Source organism: Pan troglodytes, chromosome 3, assembly GCF_028858775.2.
Source record: "Pan troglodytes isolate AG18354 chromosome 3, NHGRI_mPanTro3-v2.0_pri, whole genome shotgun sequence".
NCBI lineage: Eukaryota > Metazoa > Chordata > Mammalia > Primates > Hominidae > Pan > Pan troglodytes.
The window spans coordinates 11,052,459-11,077,971 of NC_072401.2; the positions used below are offsets into that span (position 1 = coordinate 11,052,459).

At 43.8% G+C, this 25,513-nt stretch overlaps 1 protein-coding gene and 1 long non-coding RNA gene across 3 annotated transcripts in view; one reads left to right on the plus strand and one right to left on the minus strand.

The window, feature by feature from the left end:
* Positions 1–25,513, plus strand: part of LOC104005982 (uncharacterized) — a 164,319-nt gene that overhangs the window by 134,484 nt on the left and 4,322 nt on the right. The window lies entirely within an intron of this gene.
* CLNK (cytokine dependent hematopoietic cell linker) overlaps positions 1–25,513 on the minus strand; it is a 264,742-nt gene that overhangs the window by 104,807 nt on the left and 134,422 nt on the right. For both annotated transcript variants that reach the window (XM_520687.9, XM_009447358.4), the window contains exon 3: positions 11,391–11,462. In XM_520687.9, the coding sequence (XP_520687.3) occupies positions 11,391–11,462 (72 nt within the window). The remainder of the gene's footprint in view (positions 1–11,390; positions 11,463–25,513) is intronic.

The following is a 25,513-nucleotide window of genomic DNA, read 5'->3' on the forward strand; positions in this document are numbered from 1 at the left end:
CACAGTGCTGGGATTGCAAGCTTGAGCCACCACGCCCAGCTTGAATCTTTCTATACAGAGATGTTATCAAGCACAATGAAGGGGTCAAATAATGTGAACACTCTGGGCCCTTTGTTGCATATTACTCAGTAGCTTTCTGGATGAGCTGCGCCAATTTATATTAATTGATATTCTTATGCATGGAATGTGAAGTGCTCATCTCACTGTATCTCACCACCATTAAATCCATACCTTATAACCAGTTTGCCTACATGGCACTTGATTCCGCATTTTACCCATTTCACTTCCTTGATGACTAATGAGATTGAATTTCTTTTTTCCCAAAAGGTTTTGGGCCATTTATGTGTCTTCTTTCATAAGTTATCTGTACATGTCTTTGCCCATTTTGTTTTCTTTTTTTTTTTTTTGAGACAGAGTCTCACTCTGTTGCCCAGGCTGGAGTGCAATGGTGCAATCTTGGCTCACTGCAACCTCCGCCTCCCACGTTCAAGCCATTCTCCTGCCTAAGCCTCACAAGTAACTGGGACTACAGGCATGCGCCACCACACTGGGCTAATTTTTTGTATTTGTAGTAGAGATGAGGTTTCACCATGTTGGCCAGGCTGGTCTCAAACTCCTGACCTCAGGTGATCCACCCGCCTCAGCCTCGCAAAGTGCTGGGATTACAGGTGTGAGCCACTGTGCCTGGCCTCATTTTCTGACAAGGTCTTTGCACATCCACAATCCAATCATTGGATGGGATCCCTTTGGAAACACTTTTTCCCTAGGTTTTGGGCAATGCTTTGAAAAGCCCCGAGGCAGTGGAAGGCTCCCGAGGATGCTACTTCGGTGAGCTTACTTGTTTGTGCCTTTAATAACCCCAGGCCTCTGCATTACACCTTTCCTCCAAGGCACTCAAAGTGCGTCACAGGAGCAATTAATTGAACATCGCAACACACGCCAGGTGTAAATATTTATGAGGTCTCTTCGGTGTCTGGGACGTTGGGCACAGAATAGTGAAGCAGTAAGATGTTTGTAACCAGGAGACCACGGTCTACAAGTTGAGTCTGACTTCAGCGTAACTTACTGCCTTCTGTTCACCATTTTAAACCCCAAATGAAATAACCTGTGGGCTCGCTGTTATCGCCTCAACTTTACAGAATAGGAAATAGGGTATTCAGAGGGCTCTACAACTTGCCCAATCCACAGAGCCTCTAAGAGTGAGGGATTTGACACCAGCCTATCTGCCTCCCCGGTCCCTACTGTCTCCCCTACCCCAGGCCTATAGGAAATGGCAAGTCCTGCTTAGGAGGCACCGTGCAGCTGCGACCTCAGAGCCCTTGTGGTTAACAGTTGGCGCCCTTTCAAGCTGCCGGAGGTTCTGCAGAAATTAACAGTAAATCAGCTAGTGAGGAGCAAATCATTTATCGAGGGCCTGAGTGCTCTCTCTTGACACTTTAGACATATGGCCTCTTCTCTGATATCTTGGTCTTTGATTAAGGCCTCAAAAGGCTCCCAGGACTTGCAACTCATGACATGGGAAGTGGAAATGATATGTTTTTGTGATTGTGTACAGTGAGCTTAATGTAAGCGTGGCAAGCCATCCCGTTGATCAAAGGCAGAGCATCCAACGCAGGCGGCATGCAAATCTGAGCTCGGGAATTTTGAAGAAAAGGCAAACTGTTCCTGAGATTCCAGAAGGAACTTTGACTTCTAAATTAGGGTTCTTGTTATCTTCTAACCTTGACCTTTTCTGGATTTTAGCCTGACCTTATCTGGATTTTAGAATCAAAGACAAACTAGTGCTAAAAAGCATGTTGGAGATAATGTCCAGTTCGTTAGTTTTTTAAATGGGAGAACTGGGGCCTAGAGTGGCTAGCGGGTTGTTCCCAGTCTCAGACACTTGGAGGCAGAACTGAAGTCTTCAGACATCTAAAAAGAGTGGCACCAAACAGAAAATAAAATAACTCGTATTCGTGAGCACCTGTTTGGGCACTGAGATAGGTTCAACTCTGGCTGGTAGACATTTTTTTTTTTTATTGTCTGTTCAACCCATTTACATTCATTTTCACAATTTTTAGAATGTTCCTATTTACTTTTCTAACTTACAAAAAGCTGTACATAGTTAATGTGTACAACTTGATGAGGTTGGATATAAGTATATACTTGTGAATGGACAAGTATTACATGATACTACTTTTATGATACATCTAAAATAGTCAAACTCATAGAGGCAAATATACATCTATATTATACATCTAAAATAGTTTATATATTATATGGTATATACTATATTGTATATACTACATACAATGTATTATACGTCTAAAATAGTCAAACCCATAGAGTGGAAGGGTGGGTTGCCAAGGGCTGGGTGGAGGAGAAAATGAGGAGATATCAGTCAAAGGGTACAAAGCTTTGGTTAGACAAGATAAATAAGTCCTCAAGATATACTGGACAGCATAGTGCCTACACCTAACGGTACTATATCATATAATTGAATTTTTGCTAACAGAGTAAATCTTATATTAATTGTTCTTGAAGTAAACACACTTAATCATAATAATAAGTAAAGAGGGTGGGAGGAAACTTTTGGAGGTGATGGGTACGTTGAAGGCATAGACTTAGGCCCTTAGGCATTTCCAGCTCCACTTCGCAGATTGCAACTAAAACTTAGATGAGTTCAGTAACTTGCCTGAAGTGGCACAAGCAATCGGCAGGGCTGGGATTTGTCCGACTCCCTCCAAATCGCTTCTTATTTACAAGCCTATAGCAGCAACGTAGACCGCAGAGTTCTCTTGTCTGGGAGCTTCCTCCCAATTGCCAAATTTGTCGGAAAGTGGCTTATCTGATCCGGTCTACCTCTCAGTGGGGCCCCAGAGTAATGGTGCTCATTCATATGTCACATCCTCCGGGATTATGCACCCTGGGGCTCTCCGTGCGTCAATGCAAGCCAAGTGAATTAGCAGAGGAAGCATCAGCAAAACAGGGAATGGTGCTGTTATTCCAGCTGAGCCTGCTGCTGTGAGCCAGAGAGCTGCAGAAACAAAGCAGGGAGGGAAAAGATGAAGGCTGGGACCAGCCGCCTAGGGTCTGGGAGGGAGGGGATCAGGGGAGGTGGCCCGAACACCATAGTTTTGTCTAGATGGATTGTGGACATTGTCTTGACACAAGCAACGGATGAGGTATCTGAAAGGACTCCTGTGTTAACACTCTGCAACTTGACAGCCCAGGGTGATTAATGAAAGGAACTGCTAGCAAACTTCGTGGAGATTTGATGTACTCTATCTGTGCTCAAGCAAGGCCCATGTATTAGCAAGCTGCCTCTTGCCAGGGAATTACAAGGATGCACCCCGGCTGCCTTTTGTCAACAGCATCCACAACATGGCCACGTGCAAGCGGGCCACAGCTGGATGGTGTTATAACTTGGCAGCCACCCTTCTGCCTTCCCTATCTCTGCTCCCCTCCACATTTGGGCCTAAAGAAAGCAATTTTTCCTTCCTCTCTATTTCCGGTGTGTATAAGCCGGTGTCAACACTGTGGCAAGAAAGTGCATGGCACAGGAAATGAACAAGACTGACATTTGGAGGTCTGTGGTTTTTAATATTTAAAGCTCATTACAAATACAGATTTTTAATTCTGAATTATTTGTAATTTGTAATACTTTCGAATAATTTAATACATCTAATAATCTTTAATTTTTAAAGGCTACTAAAGTAAACTCCTCCCCCTCTTCCACTTCTCTCTCCTGCTGCCCAGCAGAACTGGCTTTGATGAAGTAGACAGGGCATGCTTGCCTTCTACTTATCCATGGGAACAGAGTTTGGATGGTGTGTTATTCCAGTCCCATAGAGAGGGATTTGGTTCTGTCTCCAGGGTCAAGCTCCTGGCATGGAGATGAATCTTTCTTTGCCCCCTTGAGTGTGGTATGCAGTCCTTTGGGTCTCCCCAGGCACCGACTGTTAGTCCAGAATTCAGCAGCAAAACCCCTGGGAAAAGATCAGGGTGATTTCACACTGCCAGCCTTCTCTCTCTCTCAAACCTCTGAAATTAACTGGCTCAGCTCCACATCTCATTTTAAGTTCACCCCCTGAAATTAGAAGGCTACTCTAGAATAAGATTCTCTAATTTTTGAAAGACAATTTGTACTTCTAAGAGTTACTCATTTTAAATATAATCTAGATAAAAACAAGGAAGGATGGAAAGTTTCTGCATTCATCACCTTCTTTCCTCTAGTTGAATGTCTGCACTGCATCTGGAACTGAGCACTGTACAAAAATGGTTTCACTCAAACCTCATAGCAGTTCTTGGTGGAAAGCATCTTTATCTCAATTTTAGGGCCATTGTAAAATATCACTAGTGCCAAAAGGGACATTAAACACCGTAAACGAACCCTTTAATTTTGCAGATGGATTAGCTGAGGTTAGCCCTCTTGGCTAACAGTCCCACCGAGCCTGTCTGATGATACATCTCTCCACCACTCAAAGGTGGAGCGTTTGCATCATGGAGCTGTGGGGACTATGGTTTGGAAATGCACAGTGTGCTCAGACAGTAGGGAATCTGGAGGGATGAATGAGCAAAGCCTGTGTCATCCTAGAGGTCATGTGGAGGTTTGCAAGAGTAAAGGATGCTTAGAACTGTGTCTCACACAGGTAACATAGGAACACACAGCATTGATTTGAGAGAGGAGTGGACTCTGTAATATTCTAGGGAATAGGTATGATGGCCTGGACAGACTGTTTATCTTGTTTCCCATGTGGCCACCAATGCCCTCTTCTCCTTATTTGGGCATATTCTTGGTACCTATGTAATGGAACTCACACTGACATAACTAGAACAGAATGCAACTGGAATTCTCAGACTGCCTACCCTGAACCTCTAGCTCCTAAAAGGGAGGCCTGGTGCCTAACACAGTGCCTGGAGCATGTGCACACCACCGTGGTGCTGAATGGGTAAGAGTGAGTGAATGTGTGAGTGAATGAATGCCACAGGCACATGCAGAGGGAAATATACAAAAGAGGGCATCCCAAAGTGAGACGGGCCAGAGATACACTGCAGATCATGTCTGGGTCTATACCTGGACCTGTCCTATCCGAGCAAGGCCAATGGAGTGCCTGGCACATAGTAGGAAACTACTCCACGTGTGTGCACAAGTGCCACTTAAATTCCCCTGGAATCGGTTGTACATTTTCAAGATTAGAGACTGGAGAGCCTCTCTCAATCCAGATGAAATTCACTCTGAGGTGGAATCAGGCCAAGGCTCATTTTAAATAAGTGAATCCATGGGTTCATTCTTTCTAGAAGGCATTCCCTATTGGTTTCAAGAATTCTCCTCTTACCTATTTTATTTGTATAAGAAATACTTGGGGCATGTAATTCCCTGAAGGGGACCTGGGGAAAACACTGGAAGTGTTTAGTGCCACTCACAACTCTCATCAAGCTCATACACCCAAGACCCTCTTGGCCGAGTGAGGCTCCCACCTCCTCAGACCCTGCCCTGCCGGCCTGTCTGGTCTCCTCCCTCCTCTGAGAACCTGTGGCACTTCTTACTTGAATCATGCATTTAGTAAATCTAGACGATGACATATAATTATTCATTTATTATTTAAATCTCATATTGTAAAACCTTACTTGAGTTTTTTTCCTTTCCTCAATTAGACTTTAAGTTCTTTGAGGGCAGAAAACATGTCTATATAAGCTATAGTCCTGTTCCTATAAGCTATCAGTGCTCCCAATACATATCAAAAAACAAAAACAAAAATATTTGACACTCTGATGGGTTCTGCAGCAGACAAGTAGAGTAGCAGGATGATTTGCCAGACATGTTTTAGCTCAGACATTCCTCTAGCGGGCAGAGCCACTCCTGAAATCCCTTCATCCACTCTCTGAGCGTCCCCCACTTCCCCACTTGGTCTCTGTCTTCTTCCTCCTTTCTCCATCCTTCTGTCCCTATTGAAGTTTCTTTTTCACGTCTATTTTAGTATCTAGTAAGTGCCAGGCATCATAGGAGGCTCTCGGTATACTACAGATCAACAGCATCCTAGGGTTATCCACAACATAAGAACCTAGGGTTCTGCCTTGATTCTTCCTTCTTCCTACTCCCCCATCAGCCAATGTTTCTTGAGCATCTACTTGTTATTTATTTATTTATTTATTTATTTCTTTATTTATTAGTTTCTTTTGAGGCGGAGTCTCACTCTGTCGCCCAGGTTGGAGTGCAGTGAGGTGATGTCAGCTCACTGCAACCTCCACCTCCCGAGTTCAAGAGATTTTCCTGCCTCAGCCTCCCTTGTAGCTTGGATTACAGGCACCCACTACCATGCCTGGCTAATTTTTGTATTTTTTAGTACAGATCAGGTTTTGCCATGTTGGCCAGGCTGGTCTGGAACTCCTGACCTCAAATGATCCGCCCATCTCAGCCTCCCAAAGTGCTGGGATTACAAGTTTGAGCCACAGTGCCCAGCCTGAGCATCTACGCTGTAGGAGCCCTTTGGGGACAACTCCCAGAAAGCCAGTGGAACAACACATTTTCTTCCCTGCATCCTCTGTGAAAGAACCTAGGACCTGTCACAAAGCTCTTTGCTTGTGAGACCTTTCAGGGCGGCACTCCGCCTTCTGCATGGTGAGGTGGGCCACAGTGAGAAAAGTGACCCTTATGGCTCTCGCAGTGCTGCAGAGGCTCAGAGCAGGCGAGGCAGACCAGAGCCGTCAGGAGAGCGGGCAGCGGTTGTGGCCAGCAGGTTCCTGGGCTTGCCTGACTGAAGGGACCCAGTAGAGGGCCTCCTAATTCACGGAATAGAGGAGGACTCCAGGCGGGGCACGGTGGCTCATGCCTGTCATCCCAGCTCTTTGGGAGGCTGAGGTGGGTGGATCACTTGAGGTCAGAAGTTCGAGACCAGCCTGGCTAATATGGCGAAACCGCATCTCTACTAAAAATACAAAACTTGCTGGGCGTGGTGGCAGGCAGCTGTAATCCCAGCTACTCAGGAGGCTGAGGCACAAGAATCGCTTGAACCTGAGAGGCGGAGGTTGCAGTGAGCTGAGATAGCACCACTGCACTCCACCCTGGGTGGTAGCATGAGACTCAGTCTGAAAACAAAACAAAACAAAACAACCCAGAAAAACAAAAAGAGGACTCCAGTCTCCAAAGGATGACGACTGGGCCTCATGGGCCCTGAGAAATTATGGCTGCCTGCACTTTGTCCCCCTGGATCTAACTATTGCTGCAGGTGCTAGTGGCAGAAAGGAAGAACTCCATAGCCAATGAGGTGACAAATGGGAAGGGTCTGAATGTGGATAGTGTGGTGACACTGTTCCTAGCATCGCTGTCAAGAGTAAAGGATGGAAAGGAGACTAGTGCTTGGAAAGTGAAGATGTGGATTAGAATCTTGGTGCCGCTGCTCAGTAGAGAGAGGACTTAGCAAGCCCTTCAGCTCCCTGGTTGATCCTGTGTCCCTCCTGTTCCCTAGGGCCCGCGTCTGTGTCTGCCATGGTGCATGACACAGGCTTATGATCTGTTATGTATATACTTTACAGTTCCACACCCACTCTTCTGCTTCCCACCAGATACTGAGCATGCAGGTATCCAGGACTATGTCTCGTTCATCTTTGATTTTTCCAGTGCCCAACAAAGAGAACTTAAGGAGGTTAATGTAAGAGGTCAGACATTTCCCCAGTGGGGAAACAGCTCCTGCACCCACCATTTCTCCAATCTCCCCCCATCCTCTGCCTTCCATCTTCCTCCCTCCACCCCACTCACTGTCACTTAGCGAGTAGGGGCAGAGTGGAATTCAAGTCCAGGGGCCTCTCACTCCACTTGGAAGCTTGCACTCCTGGTAACCATGCTTCCATCCGAGGTTCTCTAACTTGAGCAAACATTGGCACCCACAGGGAGGGCTTATTTCAACATGGGTGCCTGGGCTCCAGCACGTGTCCTTCTGGTGCAGTTGGCCAGAATCTGGGAATCAGCATTGCTAAGTTCTCAGATGATGCTGAAGCTGCTGGTCCCAGGCCCATGCTCTAGGAGCCACAGCTACCAGGCCTCACTGTTATAGATGTGGCTGTGCTTTCCAGAAGGGCTGGGCACATGCCCCTTCCTCATGGTGGGGAAACTTGACAGGAGCAGATTAGTGACTCATCAGAATAGAAATCTACATTCATATGTATATGCTGACATATACTTATAAATAAGAATATACATATACATACATATTCATATACATAAGAAAGTTTTTGATCACTTAGAACCCAGAGCTAGGCATGATGGCCCACACCTGTAATCCCAGCACTTTGGGAGGCCAAGGCGGGCAGATCACCTGAGGTTGGGAGTTCGAGACCAGCCTGACCAACTTGGAGAAACCCCATCTCTACTAAAAATTCAAAATTAGCTGGATGTGGTGGCACATGCCTGTAATCCCAGCTACTGGCTGGGGGGCTGAGGCAGGAGAATCGTTTGAACCTGGGAGGCGGAGATTGCGCGATTGCACTCCAGCCTGGGCAACAAGAGTGAAACCCTGTCTCAAAAAAAACCAAACCAAACCAAACCAAAACAAAACAAAAACCCAGAAATGCCACTTGACTTGAAGCTAGACTCAGAATTCAAATCCAACTGGTACCACTTTCTACTAGGACTGTGACAAAAACATATAACCTCCCTCAGACTATTTTTCCCTATCTGTAAATGGGAATACGAATGCCTACTTCAAAGCATTATGGTGAAGACCGAATGCCAAGGTTCTGGTGCATACTGGGTGCTCAGTTATTGAGTGGAATTTGGATTTAATTGACAAATATCAGCTGGTGTTTTTCTTTCATTATAGACATGAGGAAACAGTACAAAATAAAAGTGGGTATTGGGGATTTAGCAGGATGTTATAAAACACATTCATCTCAATATTGCAGACAGGTCACGGATAATGAATATGGATGTGATCTGTGTTTTACTTGGAGATCCTCCCAGGCCGTATCATCCAAGTGGGGCCCAGCACTCAGCTTGGTGTTTTACTTTGTTTATTACCAGGAGATCAAGGCACTTTTGACCTTGGGGTGGTTGGGCTGTGGGGGCCTGCAGGAGAGTTAACTCCCACACTCAACCTAGCATGAGGGCAGTGATGGGGAGCACCAGGGTTGTCGATATTAGTAATAATAATTACAGCTGCCATTTACCATATCACAACTAGCCACTGAGCCTCGAGGGAAGTTATTCACCCTCTCTGGGCTGCATTCTTCTTTCCTGTAAAAAGGAGACTAATAAGAGTGTAATTGTTGGGATCCAGTGAGGGTTACCTATTAGCTGTTGGAACAGCACCTAGCACATAGTGAGCACTCAGTGACTATTAGCCCACGTTATTTAATGAGAACCTACTCTATTCCCAGCACACCTCCGAGATCATCCATTTATTCTGTGGACACAGGAAGGTTCAAGAGATTCAATAATGAACAAGAGAGTCTACTTTTTCAAATACCATTTGTTTTTCTTTTTGAGACGGAGTTTCACTCTTGTTGCCCAGGCTGGAGGGCAATGTCTCTATCTTGACTCACCACAACCTCCGCCTCCCGGGTTCAAGCAATTCTCCTGCCTCAGCCTCCCAAGTAGCTCGGATTACAGGCATGCACCACCACATCTGGCTACTTTTGTATTTTTAGTAGAGACGGGGTTTCTCCACGTTGGTCAGGGTGGTCTCGAACTCCTGACCTCAGGTGATCCGCCTGCCTCAGCCTCCCAAAGTGCTGGGTTTACAGGCATAAGCCACCACGTCTGGCTTCAGATATCACTTCTAAAACACAGGAGGTGTTGGAATGGAAAAAGAGGCTTGTCTGGGGCCACACGGCTAATAAGCAGCTCAGTTGAGGTTGAAATCCTGATCCAATGGACTCATTCTACACTGCAATGCTGCCCATAAGTAGCTTCTTCCTTATCATCAAATATTGATCATTATAATTTTTACAGGAGTAAATACATTGGTTTAATAGTTAAAGGAAGATGGTAGACACAAATTTGTAGTTTTCAGACATTTTTAGTTGATTTATATATCTCAAATAGTTTATATTCATATAATGCATTCATTATAAAATATGCAGTGGTATAGAGATTTGTATGTCTATGTTTTTTTTTTTTAAATTTAGGTTTATAAATAGTTTGGAACAGGTTGCAAAAACATCATCTGTTGCTCTTTTTAATATATCTTGAGCATGCTATGACACATTCTGAAATAATTTGCTTCAGAAAAAAGCACTGCTCTTCTCTGTCTGTCTTTTTTCCTCCAAATGTAACTGTAAATATTACTTTGATGTATGTAATTGCTTCAACCCTCTCCATCTGAAAGAGGGCTTCTAAACCTTCTATCTCCCATCTCTTGCTATTGTCAAGAAATAAGGAAAATGGACTTAAAATGCATTATTCAAATGTATTTAGTGTAAACATTAAAGAAGTCTGAGAAAGCCACAAATTTCCCTCTACTCAAAGTGGTTTTGCAAAACACCTCAAGTATTCTATCATCTTACCAGCATTCATTCACTCTGCTTAGGATAATTATTTATTCCGGCACATTTTAGAATTCCAAGACCGCTTATAGTGTCTGGCACATAGTAAGGACTGAAGGATGTTTGATGGATGGACTTGAATTGGGATTCGAGGATTGATAGAACTTGTGAGGACCCTTGGGTGCCTCCAGGAACAGAAGCCACCCCAGGAAGGCTTGGCCAGGGAGTCCCACCTGAGCATGGGAGAGATGGTTCTGTGCATGAGGATGTGGCCCAGGTTTAGTTGGCTGGGCAGCGCTGGGCAGCGTAGAGCTGGATTTGACTTTAGGTCTTGTCTCTTGTCAGTAATTCGATCAAGTTAGCACAGGATTCGATCAAGTTCTGAACTTTTTGACTAGTCTGCGAGCTCCTTGAGGGAGAGACTTTGTCTTTTGTCGCTGCATTTTCAGTAGTCTATGCAAGTTTTGATACCATAACCGCTCAGCAAATGTTATTCTCAATTGAAGGACAAAGGAAATAACAGTGTAAGCACTTGGCTCTCTCTTGTCTGCTTGCTGTGAGGCTCCAAGGTAAACTCGTGGCTGGATCCATGATCCATCATTCAAATCATTCATTGGCAGAGGAATAGAAGCCTCCCCATCACTGGCTCTCTCGGGGGTTGTTTAGAGACCTGGGAGGGGTGGGTGGAAAGAGGCCTGGCCTGCAGAGCTGTGGAGGCGGGGGCTTCTCAGCCTAGGTTCGTATCACACACCTGCAGGCTGCTCAACCCCAGCCAAGCCCCTTCTCCTGCACCTTGGTCTCTGTCTGACCTCTAAGTCACTACAGGTCATTCCATCACATTGACAATTTTTGTGTTTGTGATGGTCAGCTTATTTGCTACAGAATTAAAATTTTCACTCCTCTATTAATAAACAAGTAAATATTCTGACCTGTTTTTTGGCAGACTGAAGTTCTGGAATTTCAAATCGTTGGATCCTTCTTTAGTTGTCCTTCTATTGCCCCTGGGATGAAAGAAAATAAATTATAGCTGGGAAATAGCAAGAAGCTAGGGGAAAAATTAATTAAGTGCATTCATTCATAGAAACAGCCACCCAGTCAGATTTAAGTAATTATGTCTCACACATAATTCTGAATCTCTCTTTGCATTACCACTAGGGTTAAAGAAAATTTGTGTGTAAAGCAATCCAATTCTTAATTTTTTAAATGTAAGAGCTTTATTTTACAGGAAACAGTAGTGTGGGGCAGAAGAAATGCCCATTCAAGACAAGGATGTGAGCTGCCTCTCCCTCATCAGCAGGGTGACCTTGGTACCGTCCTTAAGCTCTGCCAGTATCTGTCTCTTCTGTAAAATGAAGAATATCAGACTTTTGCCACATGGTTGATGAGAGGCTGTTAAGAAATTTGAGGGACAGCAACCGTGAGCCGGGCAATGTCTCAGATGCTTCCCTATGTTTGTTGAATTTCATAAAAATCTAGCAAACATTATCCAACGTGGGAAGACAGACTATTTAGCAACAGCAACTCTGATTCAAGTAATATTTATTGAGCTCCCATATCATTTAGGCACTTTGCTAAGGCACTTTCCATGAAGAGATTAACTTATTTTTCATTGAGTTAATTTGCTAACATTCATTAAATACATTCACTGTCATAAAGCATCGTTGTTATGCATTCCTAGTTCATTTAATCAGCCACGTTTCCCACATTTTCCTTTCTTTTGCAGGCATTTCATTAGCTCTATCAAGCACTGACTGGTGATTTTTTTCCTCCACAAATGCTCCTGACCAACTGCCTCCTTAGCTCAACTACCCTCTTTGTCCTCCCAGTTCCACTTGGGGCAAATTTGCCTCTTTCTGGTCCTTGGACTTTCTCTGCTCCCTCCCACAGGGCCCTTTCAGGTACTGTTCCCTCTTTCTCAGATGCCCTTGTCTTCCTTCTTCTTATTAATGACAACTGTTACTTCCGAACTCAGCTCAAGTGCTACTTCCTCAGAGAATCCTCCTCGGCCTCACAGACTCGCTCCTTCACAGCACTTGCCTGAGTTTTAGTTTTCCCTTTGTTTTAACTGGTAACTTGTGTTCACATCTGACTGTTGAACTTCCATCTCCACTAGAGCAGAGATTTGTAGGACTTAGCATCCCCAGGGCCTGGGTCAACGCCTGGTCCACCGAGGAGCTAAGTGGACACTCACACATGTACAGAAAAAACTAAAGAACTCCAGGAAATACTTTATGATGGCTTGAGGCTCTCTCTTCATCTGGGATTTGCCTGTAGCCCATAGAATAGAACATAATAAATTTAAAAATCTGCAAGTTGTTTGGGTATATTTTGTCACTGTGTAAATTGACCATCTAGAAAGATGATGGCTTATTTCATTATCATTAATTTCATTTTTTATTTTAAAATTTCATTATTGTACTATTTCACATATTTCATTATTCATTGTTTTTTTCTATCCAAATACAGCTTAATTCACATATTTCCATCTGCACTCTGACTTCTCTACTAAGTTCCAGGCATGAACACTGAACTATTTTCTGGATCTTTCTAATTGGTTATTTCCCAGAAGACACAGGCCTTTTTCCTAGCGAGAAGCTCCATTGCTCACATGGTTTCCACACCAGTAGCCTGGGTGCTAACCTTGAGTCTTCCCACCCCTCCCCCTTTATCATTGCCATCATCCGAATCTGTTACCAGATCCTAACAGTCAGATTCCCCAGATGCCTCCTGACTCTGTCTTTTCTTTGTCATGTTCATGAGCTATTTAATATATTCAGCCTTACTTCTGCTTTCAGTATCTCTAGGCTGACCTCCAGCATCTACCCCTAACTGCTTTCCTGGCCTCCTGGGTTCCAATCCATACACCAAACTGGAGCAAGAAGAACCTTTGTAATTATTAATAGCAGAATATTATCAAGTCACCTCCTTGAGAATCCTCATCAGTTCTCTATTCCTGCAAGATAAAACCCAAACTCTTAACCATGATAGCTAAGTTTCCTGCCCCAGTGGCTTTGAATCCCATTTCTGTTGCTCCTTCATTTCCTGCTACCCTCTCTCTCTGCCAAGTCATCCCACACTGTGGCCTCTGGGCCCGACCTTTTTTTTTCTTAATGCTCCCATATCATTGATCTAATTATTCTTTTTGCCTCCTCTGGGACTGGCAAAATGCTTTTCATTCTTCAAGGTCAAGTTCAAATATTACTTCCCTACGAATTCCTCCCTGCTGCTTCCGCTTTGAGTCCCTCTGGTACTTTTGCATACCTCTCTATGGCCATTCATTTCGTTTGTTCATGAGTCTAATCATTCATTTATTCAACAAATAGTTATTGGGTTTATTCCATACTAGGCAAAGCACTAGGCAATAGGGTATAGTAATTAAAGGACAGATGAAGGCTGCTTCCTGGAGTTTTTAGTGTATTTAGGGAGCCAGGCCATAAGCAAGTAAACAATATAATATTGTTAAATGCCCCGTACATGCATTCATTATGCATGTACATGTCCATGTCCCCTTGCATTGGAGCCTTGCAAGGGTAGGTTGTAGCCTGGGCATCTTTTTTTTTTTTTTTTTTTTTTTTTATTATACTTTAAGTTTTAGGGTACATGTGCACACTGTGCAGGTTAGTTACATATGTATACATGTGCCATGCTGGTGCACTGCACCCACTAACTCGTCATCTAGCATTAGGTATATCTCCCAGTGCTGTCCCTCCCCCCTCCCCCCTCCCCACCACAGTCCCCAGAGTGTGATATTCCCCTTCCTGTGTCCATGTGATCTCATTGTTCAATTCCCACCTGTGAGTGTGAATATGCGGTGTTTGGTTTTTTGTTTTTGCGATAGTTTACTGAGAATGATGGTTTCCAGTTTCATCCATGTCCCTACAAAGGACATGAACTCATCATTTTTTATGGCTGCCTAGTATTCCATGGTGCATATGTGCCACATTTTCTTAATCCAGTCTATCATTGTTGGACATTTGGGTTGGTTCCAAGTCTTTGCTATTGTGAATAACGCCGCAATAAACATACGTGTGCATGTGTCTTTATAGCAGCATGATTTATAGTCATTTGGGTATATACCCAGTAATGGGATGGCTGGGTGAAATGGTGTTTCTAGTTCTAGATCCCTGAGGAATCGCCACACTGACTTCCACAATGGTTGAACTAGTTTACAGTCCCACCAACAGTGTAAAAGTGTTCCTATTTCTCCACATCCTCTCCAGCACCTGTTGTTTCCTGACTTTTTAATGATTGCCATTCTAACTGGTGTGAGATGATATCTCATTGTGGTTTTGATTTGCATTTCTCTGATGGCCAGTGATGATGAGCATTTTTTCATGTGTTTTTTGGCTGCATAAATGTCTTCTTTTGAGAAGTGTCTGTTCATGTCCTTTGCCCACTTTTTGATGGGGTTGTTTGTTTTTTTCTTGTAAATTTGTTGGAGTTCATTGTAGATTCTGGATACTAGCCCTTTGTCAGATGAGTAGGTTGCGAAAATTTTCTCCCATGTTGTAGGTTGCCTGTTCACTCTGATGGTAGTTTCTTTTGCTGTGCAGAAGCTCCTTAGTTTAATTAGATCCCATTTGTCAATTTTGGCTTTTGTTGCCATTGCTTTTGGTGTTTTGGACATGAAGTCCTTGCCCATGCCTATGTCCTGAATGGTAATGCCTAGGTTTTCTTCTAGGGTTTTTATGGTTTTAGGTCTAACGTTTAAGTCTTTAATCCATCTTGAATTGATTTTTGTATAAGGTGTAAGGAAGGGATCCAGTTTCAGCTTTCTACATATGGCTAGCCAGTTTTCCCAGCACCATTTATTAAATAGGGAATCCTTTCCCCATTGCTTGTTTTTCTCAGGTTTGTCAAAGATCAGATAGTTGTAGGTAAGTGGCGTTATTTCTGAGGGCTCTGTTCTGTTCCATTGATCTATATCTCTGTTTTGGTACCAGTACCATGCTGTTTTGGTTACTGTAGCCTTGTAGTATAGTTTGAAGTCAGGTAGTGTGATGCCTCCAGCTTTGTTCTTTTGGCTTAGGATTGACTTGGCGATGCGGGCTCTTTTTTGGTTCCATATGAACTTTAAAGTAGTTTTTTCCAATTCTGTGAAGAAAGTCATTGGTAGCTTGATGGGGATGGCATTGAATCTGTAAATTACCTTGGGCAGTATGGCCATTTTCACGATATTGATTCTTCCTATCCATGAGCATGGAATGTTGTTCCATTTGTTTGTATCCTCTTTTATTTCCTTGAGCAGTGGTTTGTAGTTCTCCTTGAAGAGGTCCTTCACATCCCTTGTAAGTTGGATTCCTAGGTATTTTATTCTCTTTGAAGCAATTGTGAATAGGAGTTCACTCATGATTTGGCTCTCTGTTTGTCTGTTGTTGGTGTATAGGAATGCTTGTGATTTTTGTACATTGATTTTGTATCCTGAGACTTTGCTGAAGTTGCTTATCAGCTTAAGGAGATTTTGGGCTGAGACGATGGGGTTTTCTAGATAAACAATCATGTCGTCTGCAAACAGGGACAATTTGACTTCCTCTTTTCCTAATTGAATGCCCTTTATTTCCTTCTCCTGCCTGATTGCCCTGGCCAGAACTTCCAACACTATGTTGAATAGGAGCGGTGAGAGAGGGCATCCCTGTCTTGTGCCAGTTTTCAAAGGGAATGGTTCCAGTTTTTGCCCATTCAGTATGATATTGGCTGTGCGTTTGTCATAGATAGCTCTTATTATTTTGAAATACGTCCCATCAATACCTAATTTATTGAGAGTTTTTAGCATGAAGGGTTGTTGAATTTTGTCAAAGGCTTTTTCTGCATCTATTCAGACAATCATGTGGTTTTTGTCTTTGGCTCTGTTTATATGCTGGATTACATTTATTGATTTGCGTATATTGAACCAGCCTTGCATCCCAGGGATGAAGCCCACTTGATCATGGTGGATAAGCTTTTTGATGTGCTGCTGGATTCGGTTTGCCAGTATTTTATTGAGGATTTTTGCATCAATGTTCATCAAGGATATTGGTCTAAAATTCTCTTTCTTGGTTGTGTCTCTGCCCGGCTTTGGTATCAGAATGATGCTGGCCTCATAAAATGAGTTAGGGAGGATTCCCTCTTTTTCTATTGATTGGAATAGTTTCAGAAGGAATGGTACCAGTTCCTCCTTGTACCTCTGGTAGAATTCGGCTGTGAATCCATCTGGTCCTGGACTCTTTTTGGTTGGTAAACTATTGATTATTGCCACAATTTCAGCTCCTGTTATTGGTCTATTCAGAGATTCAACTTCTTCCTGGTTTAGTCTTGGGAGAGTGTATGTGTCGAGGAATTTACCCATTTCTTCTAGATTTTCTAGTTTATTTGCGTAGAGGTGTTTGTAGTATTCTCTGATGGTAGTTTGTATTTCTGTGGGATTGGTGGTGATATCCCCTTTATTATTTTTTATTGTGTCTATTTGATTCTTCTTTTTTTCTTTATTAGTCTTGCTAGCGGTCTATCAATTTTGTCGATCCTTTCAAAAAACCAGCTCCTGGATTCATTGATTTTTTGAAGGGTTTTTTGTGTCTCTATTTCCTTCAGTTCTGCTCGGATTTTAGTTATTTCTTGCCTTCTGCTAGCTTTTGAATGTGTTTGCTCTTGCTTTTCTAGTTCTTTTAATTGTGATGTTAGGGTGTCAATTTTGGATCTTTCCTGCTTTCTCTTGTGGGCATTTAGTGCTATAAATTTCCCTCTACACACTGCTTTGAATGCGTCCCAGAGATTCTGGTATGTTGTGTCTTTGTTCTCATTGGTTTCAAAGAACATCTTTATTTCTGCCTTCATTTCGTTATGTACCCAGTAGTCATTCAGGAGCAGGTTGTTCAGTTTCCATGTAGTTGAGCGGCTTTGAGTGAGATTCTTAATCCTGAGTTCTAGTTTGATTGCACTGTGGTCTGAGAGATAGTTGGTTATAATTTCTGTTCTTTTACATTTGCTGAGGAGAGCTTTACTTCCAAGTATGTGGTCAATTTTGGAATAGGTGTGGTGTGGTGCTGAAAAAAATGTATATTCTGTTGATTTGGGGTGGAGAGGTCTGTAGATGTCTATTAGGTCTGCTTGGTGCAGAGCTGAGTTCAATTCCTGGGTATCCTTGTTGACTTTCTGTCTCGTTGATCTGTCTAATGTCGACAGTGGGGTGTTAAAGTCTCCCATTATTAATGTGTGGGAGTCTAAGTCTCTTTGTAGGTCACTCAGGACTTGCTTTAGGAATCTGGGTGCTCCTGTATTGGGTGCATATATATTTAGGATAGTTAGCTCCTCTTGTTGAATTGATCCCTTTACCATTATGTAATGGCTTTCTTTGTCTCTTTTGATCTTTGTTGGTTTAAAGTCTGTTTTATCAGAGACTAGGATTGCAACCCCTGCCTTTTTTTGTTTTCCATTTGCTTGGTAGATCTTCCTCCATCCTTTTATTTTGAGCCTATGTGTGTCTCTGCATGTGAGATGGGTTTCCTGAATACAGCACACTGATGGGTCTTGACTCTTTATCCAATTTGCCAGTCTGTGTCTTTTAATTGGAGCATTTAGTCCATTTACATTTAAAGTTAATATTGTTATGTGTGAATTTGATCCTGTCATTATGATGTTAGCTGGTGATTTTGCTCGTTAGTTGATGCAGTTTCTTCCTAGTCTCAATGGTCTTTACATTTTGGCATGATTTTGCAGCAGCTGGTACCGGTTGTTCCTTTCCATGTTTAGCGCTTCCTTCAGGAGCTCTTTTAGGGCAGGCCTGGTGGTGACAAAATCGGTCAGCATTTGCTTGTCTGTAAAGTATTTTATTTCTCCTTCACTTATGAAGCTTAGTTTGGCTGGATATGAAATTCTGGGTTGAAAATTCGTTTCTTTAAGAATGTTGAATATTGGCCCCCACTCTCTTCTGGCTTGTAGGGTTTCTGCCGAGAGATCCGCTGTTAGTCTGATGGGCTTCCCTTTGAGGGTAACCCGACCTTTCTCTCTGGCTGCCCTTAACATTTTTTCCTTCATTTCAACTTTGGTGAATCTGACAATTATGTGTCTTGGAGTTGCTCTTCTCGAGGAGTATCTTTGTGGCGTTCTCTGTGTTTCCTGAATCTGAACGTTGGCCTGCCTTGCTAGATTGGAGAAGTTCTCCTGGATAATATCCTGCAGGGTGTTTTCCAACTTGGTTCCATTCTCCGCATCACTTTCAGGTACACCAATCAGACGTAGATTTGGTCTTTTCACATAGTCCCATATTTCTTGGAGGCTTTGCTCATTTCTTTTTATTCTTTTTTCTCTAAACTTCCCTTCTCGCTTCATTTCATTCATTTCATCTTCCATCGCTGATACCCTTTCTTCCAGTTGATCGCATCGGCTCCTGAGGCTTCTGCATTCTTCACGTAGTTCTCGAGCCTTGGTTTTCAGCTCCATCAGCTCCTTTAAGCACTTCTCTGTATTGGTTATTCTAGTTATACATTCGTCTAAATTTTTTTCAAAGTTTTCAACTTCTTTGCCTTTGGTTTGAATATCCTCCCGTAGCTCAGAGTAATTTGATCGTCTGAAGCCTTCTTCTCTCAGCTCGTCAAAATCATTCTCCATCCAGCTTTGTTCCGTTGCTGATGAGGAACTGCGTTCCTTTGGAGGAGGAGAGGTGCTCTGCGTTTTAGAGTTTCCAGTTTTTCTGTTCTGTTTTTTCCCCATCTTTGTGGTTTTATCTACTTTTGGTCTTTGATGATGGTGATGTACAGATGGGTTTTCGGTGTGGATGTCCTTTCTGTTTGTTAGTTTTCCTTCTAACAGACAGGACCCTCAGCTGCAGGTCTGTTGGAATACCCTGCCGTGTGAGGTGTCAGTGTGCCCCTGCTGGGGGGTGCCTCCCAGTTAGGCTGCTCGGGGGTCAGGGGTCAGGGACCCACTTGAGGAGGCAGTCTGCCCGTTCTCAGATCTCCAGCTGCGTGCTGGGAGAACCACTGCTCTCTTCAAAGCTGTCAGACAGGGACATTTAAGTCTGCAGAGGTTACTGCTGTCTTTTTGTTTGTCTGTGCCCTGCCCCCAGAGGTGGAGCCTACAGAGGCAGGCAGGCCTCCTTGAGCTGTGGTGGGCTCCACCCAGTTCGAGCTTCCAGGCTGCTTTGTTTACCTAATCAAGCCTGGGCAATGGCGGGCGCCCCTCCCCCAGCCTCGCTGCCGCCTTGCAGTTTGATCTCAGACTGCTGTGCTAGCAATCAGCGAGACTCCGTGGGCGTAGGACCCTCCGAGCCAGGTGTGGGATATAGTCTCGTGGTGCGCCGTTTTTTAAGCCGGTCTGAAAAGCGCAATATTCGGGTGGGAGTGACCCGATTTTCCAGGTGCGTCTGTCACCCCTTTCTTTGACTCAGAAAGGGAACTCCCTGACCCCTTGCACTTCCCAGGTGAGGCAATGCCTCGCCCTGCTTCGGCTCGCGCACGGTGCGCGCACCCACTGGCCTGCGCCCACTGTCTGGCACTCCCTAGTGAGATGAACCCGGTACCTCAGATGGAAATGCAGAAATCACCCGTCTTCTGCGTCGTTCACGCTGGGAGCTGTAGACCGGAGCTGTTCCTATTCGGCCATCTTGGCTCCTCCCCTAGCCTGGGCATCTTTTTCTCTCCTAGAACACTGGCTAACTGACCCTGCCTGCTTGCAGGAATGTTTGTAAGATAATAAATAGATACCTAGATGCAAATACATAAATGACCTGTGAGTCTGGGCTCATACACAATAGCGAGCCATGTAGTTAACTGGACAGAGTTCTTTGAATCTCTCTGATACCAGGGGAATTCTGGCCTATCCCTGCACTGAGCAGGAGCCCTCACTTTCATCATGTCTCTAGGTTATTGGCAACTTTTCTGTTTTCTGACAGCCCATGTAGCATTTGCCTAAATGGCTTTAACGAGGCCAATTTTAGGAGGATGGGATAGAGTCTGAGAGTGTCTCAACTTCTTTCTAGGTGCCTCGAGAACCCAACAGACTGGGAGCTACCTCTGACCTTTCTAGATAATCAGTTTTGGCCTTTTTAACTTTAAGAAGAGAGCTGGACTCAAACTCTCTTTTTATTTCATGTTTGTAGCAACCCTCAGTAGCGAATAGGCAGGCATTCTTCTCAACTCCATGCTACAGATGAGGAAACGGGGCCCTAGAGTGGAGAGGATTTATTTCCAGGTGGCCAGGCTAGTTGGGGGTAGAACCAGGGCTACACATCTCTTCGCCTGTCTCCTGGAGAGTGTGTGTCAGCTATGTTGCAGAGGAAGCCAGCGCAGGCCCAGCTGGAAGCAACTAAGGGACACACGAGCGAGAAGGAAAGCAGGTGGGGAGAATGGAGAATGGGGAGGAGGAGGTGTTCTTTCTACAGTGGATTATTGAAGCAAAATATTAACAAGGCTGGAAAATAAAGAGCCATCTACCTAGACAGTAAGTGGTTAAAGCCTGTTTCAAAATTACTTACAAAGAGCAACAAGCATTACCAGGTCTCCCTGCCCTAAATCTGAATCCTAAGTGTTCAGATTTTAGAGAAACTTTTAAAAATATACAATGCTGAGAGATTTATAAACTCTCAACACATCACAGAAAATGTTACTAAAGAATGTTAAGCATAATAGGGCAAAATTGTTTGTTTTGCATTGAATTGAGATCTGACCTTGAAAGGAGATGCTCAAGGTTCCCAAGTTGGCTACCGCACCTGGGGAGGACAGTGCCATTTACTAGTCTCCTAAGTAGATGCACATCATTTTACAAGGCCTCAAACATTTGGGGCCAGCTGCCTTTCCTGTCCACTCAGCCCATCCCACCCACCTAGTGAAATGAATCACAAAAGCTTTTTAAACTGCTGCTCGATTTGCTTGTCACAGACTCTGGCCAAGTGTCCTCCAGGGAAACAACACAGGCTAATTGATTGCACCAAGAACTCAGCACACCCTGGGAAAGCCGGAAGTGCCATAGGCTTATAGGGAAACTGAGGCACAGAACATCAGTGGACCAACCAAATAATTGTTCTTGCCATCACTTCATCTTCTGCTGAAACAGAGCACATCTCTCCACACACTCCAGACTCTTTTCTTGAGCACCCTTCCAGCACCTTCAGGTCCAACACTTTGCAGTGATCTTTGATTTCCTTTCCCCTTTCCGCATCTCCCTCCTGCATGACCAGCCAATGATACCCATCTAGTCCTCCTTCACATTTTCCTTGCCTTGTCCCTATCTAATTTCCCCTGTGAAAATGTCTTCTGCAGACCCTTATTATTTTTCATGTAGACCTAATAGAAGCCAATACAGTGTAGTTGAATTGATATGTGGGTTTAACGATGTGTACCAAGGTGTATGTCTACCCCAAAACTGTACATGTGACCTTATTTGGAAAAAGCATCTTTAGCAATGTAACTAAGCTAAGGATCTTGAGATCACATGATCTTGGGTTAAAGTGGGCTCTAAATCTTGGGTTAAAGTGTTCTTCTATGAGGAGGCTGTGGAAAAGACCCATGTGAAGATGGCGGAGATTGGAGTGATGCTGTCACAAATCAAGGAACACCTGGAGCCACTAAACGCGGAAGAGGCAGGAAAGAAATCTCTCCTAGAGGCTTGGCAGGGAGCACGGCCCTAGCTAAACTTTGATTTCAGACTTCTGGACTCCAGAACGGTGAGAGTAAATCTCTGTTGTATTCAGCCGGTACGTTTACGTTTGTGGCAATTTGTTATAGCAGCCGCAGGAAAGACATGCACTGAACATCTCATCTGTCCCAAGAGACGAAAAAATGAATCAGACTCCCATCCAAACACAGGCAATGCAATAGGCACAATGATAAAAAATGTACACATGGTCTAGAAGAAAAACGAGGAAGAAGCTGGTCAAATATTTAAGTGATGGTATAGTCAAGGAAGGCTTTCACTAGGTGGTGACAACCAGTGAGGAGTTGAATTTGCCAGACGGATGACATGGCAAGTTGAGAGTGGAGAGTAAGTACAGGAAGCCTACTCCGAGAGTTAAAGACATCTTCTCCATCCCATCTTAGTCATTCCCCTCTAATTTCTCACCTTTTCAGAGAGATGCTCCCGGCTACACCCAATGTGGCTGGTGCAGTCTGACTAGCACAGAAAGAATTGCCATTTCTTCTGTTGTAAAACTGCACTTCTCTCAATGGAGTTTAGCTTAAGTTCTAACTTTTCCAGAACGTTTTCATTCTATACACTCAGAATGAGCTTGCAGGCTGCTGAGAAATCCCTAAAATTGCTCTTAAGCCACAATTCTCTTTCAAGGTCTTATACAGTTTGATTTTTGGCACAAACATCATGAATAATAATAATAAGGTATAGCACTAACATAACGAAAATCAGAACTGCAAGAAATTTATGTAAGATTTTCACCTAACTGGTCATTGTTTGTATTTCACAACATATTAATCCATTTAATCCTCCTAGCAATCCTATGAGACCAGTCCTATTCTATCCCCATCCTGCTGAATTTTTTTTGCCTCATGTTCAGCACATGTTCCCATCTCCTCAGGAACTGCCGCAGGTTGGGCTCCTGAGGAAGCAGACTCTGAGACAGAGGTGACCAAGTAGAAAGTGTTTTAGGGAGTGCTCCTGGCACCAACCCCTGTGGAGGGAAGAGAAAGAGGCAGAATTGGGCAGAGGGAAAAGTGGGCTGTGATGCAGTTGCAACAGAGGCCTCAGCGGCCCCCACGGGGAATGAGGGCTCTTCTGAGTATCCCATGTTGGGGTGGGAAGGCCAGGTCTATGCACTCCTGGGTGGCCCAGTCAGTGGGTGTGGGCTGCTCCAGGTGAGGCAATCCTGCTCAGCCAAGGTAATTCCCAAAAAAGGTTAAGAGAGAGACCTGGATGGAGACTCAGAGTGTAGTACAAGATCATCTTGGATTCTGACTCTTTTATTTAGTGAGTTTGAGGATCCAAAGAAGCCAAGATGGGCTTTGGTTATATTTTTTAGTAGAAGAGAATGAGAAGGAGCAGAAAGAAGGAGAAAGGAAGGGCTGAAGGCAGGAGTTATCCTGAGGGCAGGTGTCCCCGGGGAGCGAGTAGACTGGATATGAATGCAGCTATGCCAACTGAACAAGCTATTCAATGAATCTCATTCCCATTTTGCACATGGGGAATAGCAGGGGGTATAGTACCTTCCTCATACATTGATTGCATGTTCGTGATTATATTTATTTTCTAGGGCCCAATTCTTACCCCAAATGACGAAAGAATATCATAGTTGAACAACCAGTAGCATCAAGAAGGGCAATTGGTAATTGAGATATTTCAGCCAGGTCAGAAATGTGGCTTACTCAATTACAAAGAGGTAAAGCTGCAGTTCTAGAACTGTAGCCAAGTGATCGATGTCCATTTTGTTCATTCCATTTGATCCCTAAGCTGTAAGGGTGCCAGGTGTAAACTTCCTTCAAATTGCATATTCCTGCACACGCTTCTTCTAAGGCGAGGAGATTTTTAGCACTCTCCTTGAGCAACTAAAGGAAGGTTCTGGGGTCATGATACACCATGGCCTAGATGCCAGTCAACATCCATGTGCTTGATTTGCCCATCCTGGAAAAAGTAAAGGGCACAAAAAGGCTTCTTGTCACAGCTTTTTTTTTTTTTTTAAGTTTAAATATATGTGTATGGGGTCTACTCTTTCAAGTTCATGAAGCCCCACCATTCATTCCCTATTATCTCACATTTTTATGTTAGGGGACTGCCCCCTGAAAATTTGAGCTGTAACCCTTCACATAGGAACTTGAGAGGGAAGTCCACTAATGAATTTCCAGCAATGAGATGTTTTAATCACTACTCCCCACCTATTCACTGCCTTTGCAGTTTCATGGTGTGATGGTTAATTTTGTGAGTCAACTTGGCTAGGCTATGGTGCCCAGTTGTTTGTTCAAACACCAGTGTAGACGTTGCTGTGAAGCTATTTCTTAGATGTGATTAACATTTAAATCAGTAGATTTTGACTAAAGCAGATGATGCTTCATAATGTGGGTGGGCCTCATCCAATCAGCTGAAGGCCTTAATAACAAAGACTAGGGTTTCCTGAACAAGAAGAAATTATGCCTCAAGACTGCACCATAAAAAGCCTGCCTGAGTTTCCAGCCTATTGCCCTGTGGAATTTAGTTTTAAGACTACAACATCAACTCTTACCCGGATCTCTCGCCTGCCAGCCTGCCCTACGGATTTCAAACTTGCCAGTTCCCAGAAGCTTGTGAGACATTTCCTTAAAATAAATCTCTCTTGCTTTCTCTCTCTCTCTCTCTATGGATACATATGTATATACAGTGACACATCGCTTAATGACGGGAATGTGTTCTGGGAAGTGTGTCCTTGTGTGAACATCGTAGAGTGCACTTACACAAACCGAGACGGTGGAACCTACTACACACCCAGGTGATACGGTATAGCCTATTGCTCCTAGGCTACGAACCTAAAGAGCATGTTACTGTAATGAATACTGTAGGCAATTGTAACACAATGGTACTTGTATATATAAAGATATCTAAAAATAGAAAGGTACAGTAAAAATAAGTTAAAAAAAAAAGATAAAAAAGGTACACCTGGGTGGGGCACGGTGGCTCACACCTGTAATCCCAGCAGCACTTTGGGAGGCCAAGGTGGGTAGATCATAAGGTCAGGAGATCAAGACCATCCTGCCCAACATGGTAAAACCCCGTCTCTGCTAAAAATACAAAAATTAGCTGGGCGTGGTGGTGCACACCTGTAGTCTCAGCTACTTGGGAGGCTGAGGCAGGAGAATCGCTTGAAGCCAGGAGGCAGAGGTTGCAGTGAGCTGAGATCACACCACTGCACTGTAGCCTGGGGACAGAGCAAGACTCTGTCCAAAAAAAAAAAAAAAAAAAAAATAGAAAAAAGAAAAGAAAAGAAAAGAAAGTGGTATTCCTGTATAAGGCACTTACCATGAATGAAGCTTGCAGGACTGGAATTTGCTCTGGGTGAGTCAGTGAGTGAGTGGTGGGTGAATGTGAAGGCCTAGGACATGACTGTACACTACTGTAGGCTTTGGAGACTCTGTATGTTTATTTTAGAAACATCATTTTCTTTAAA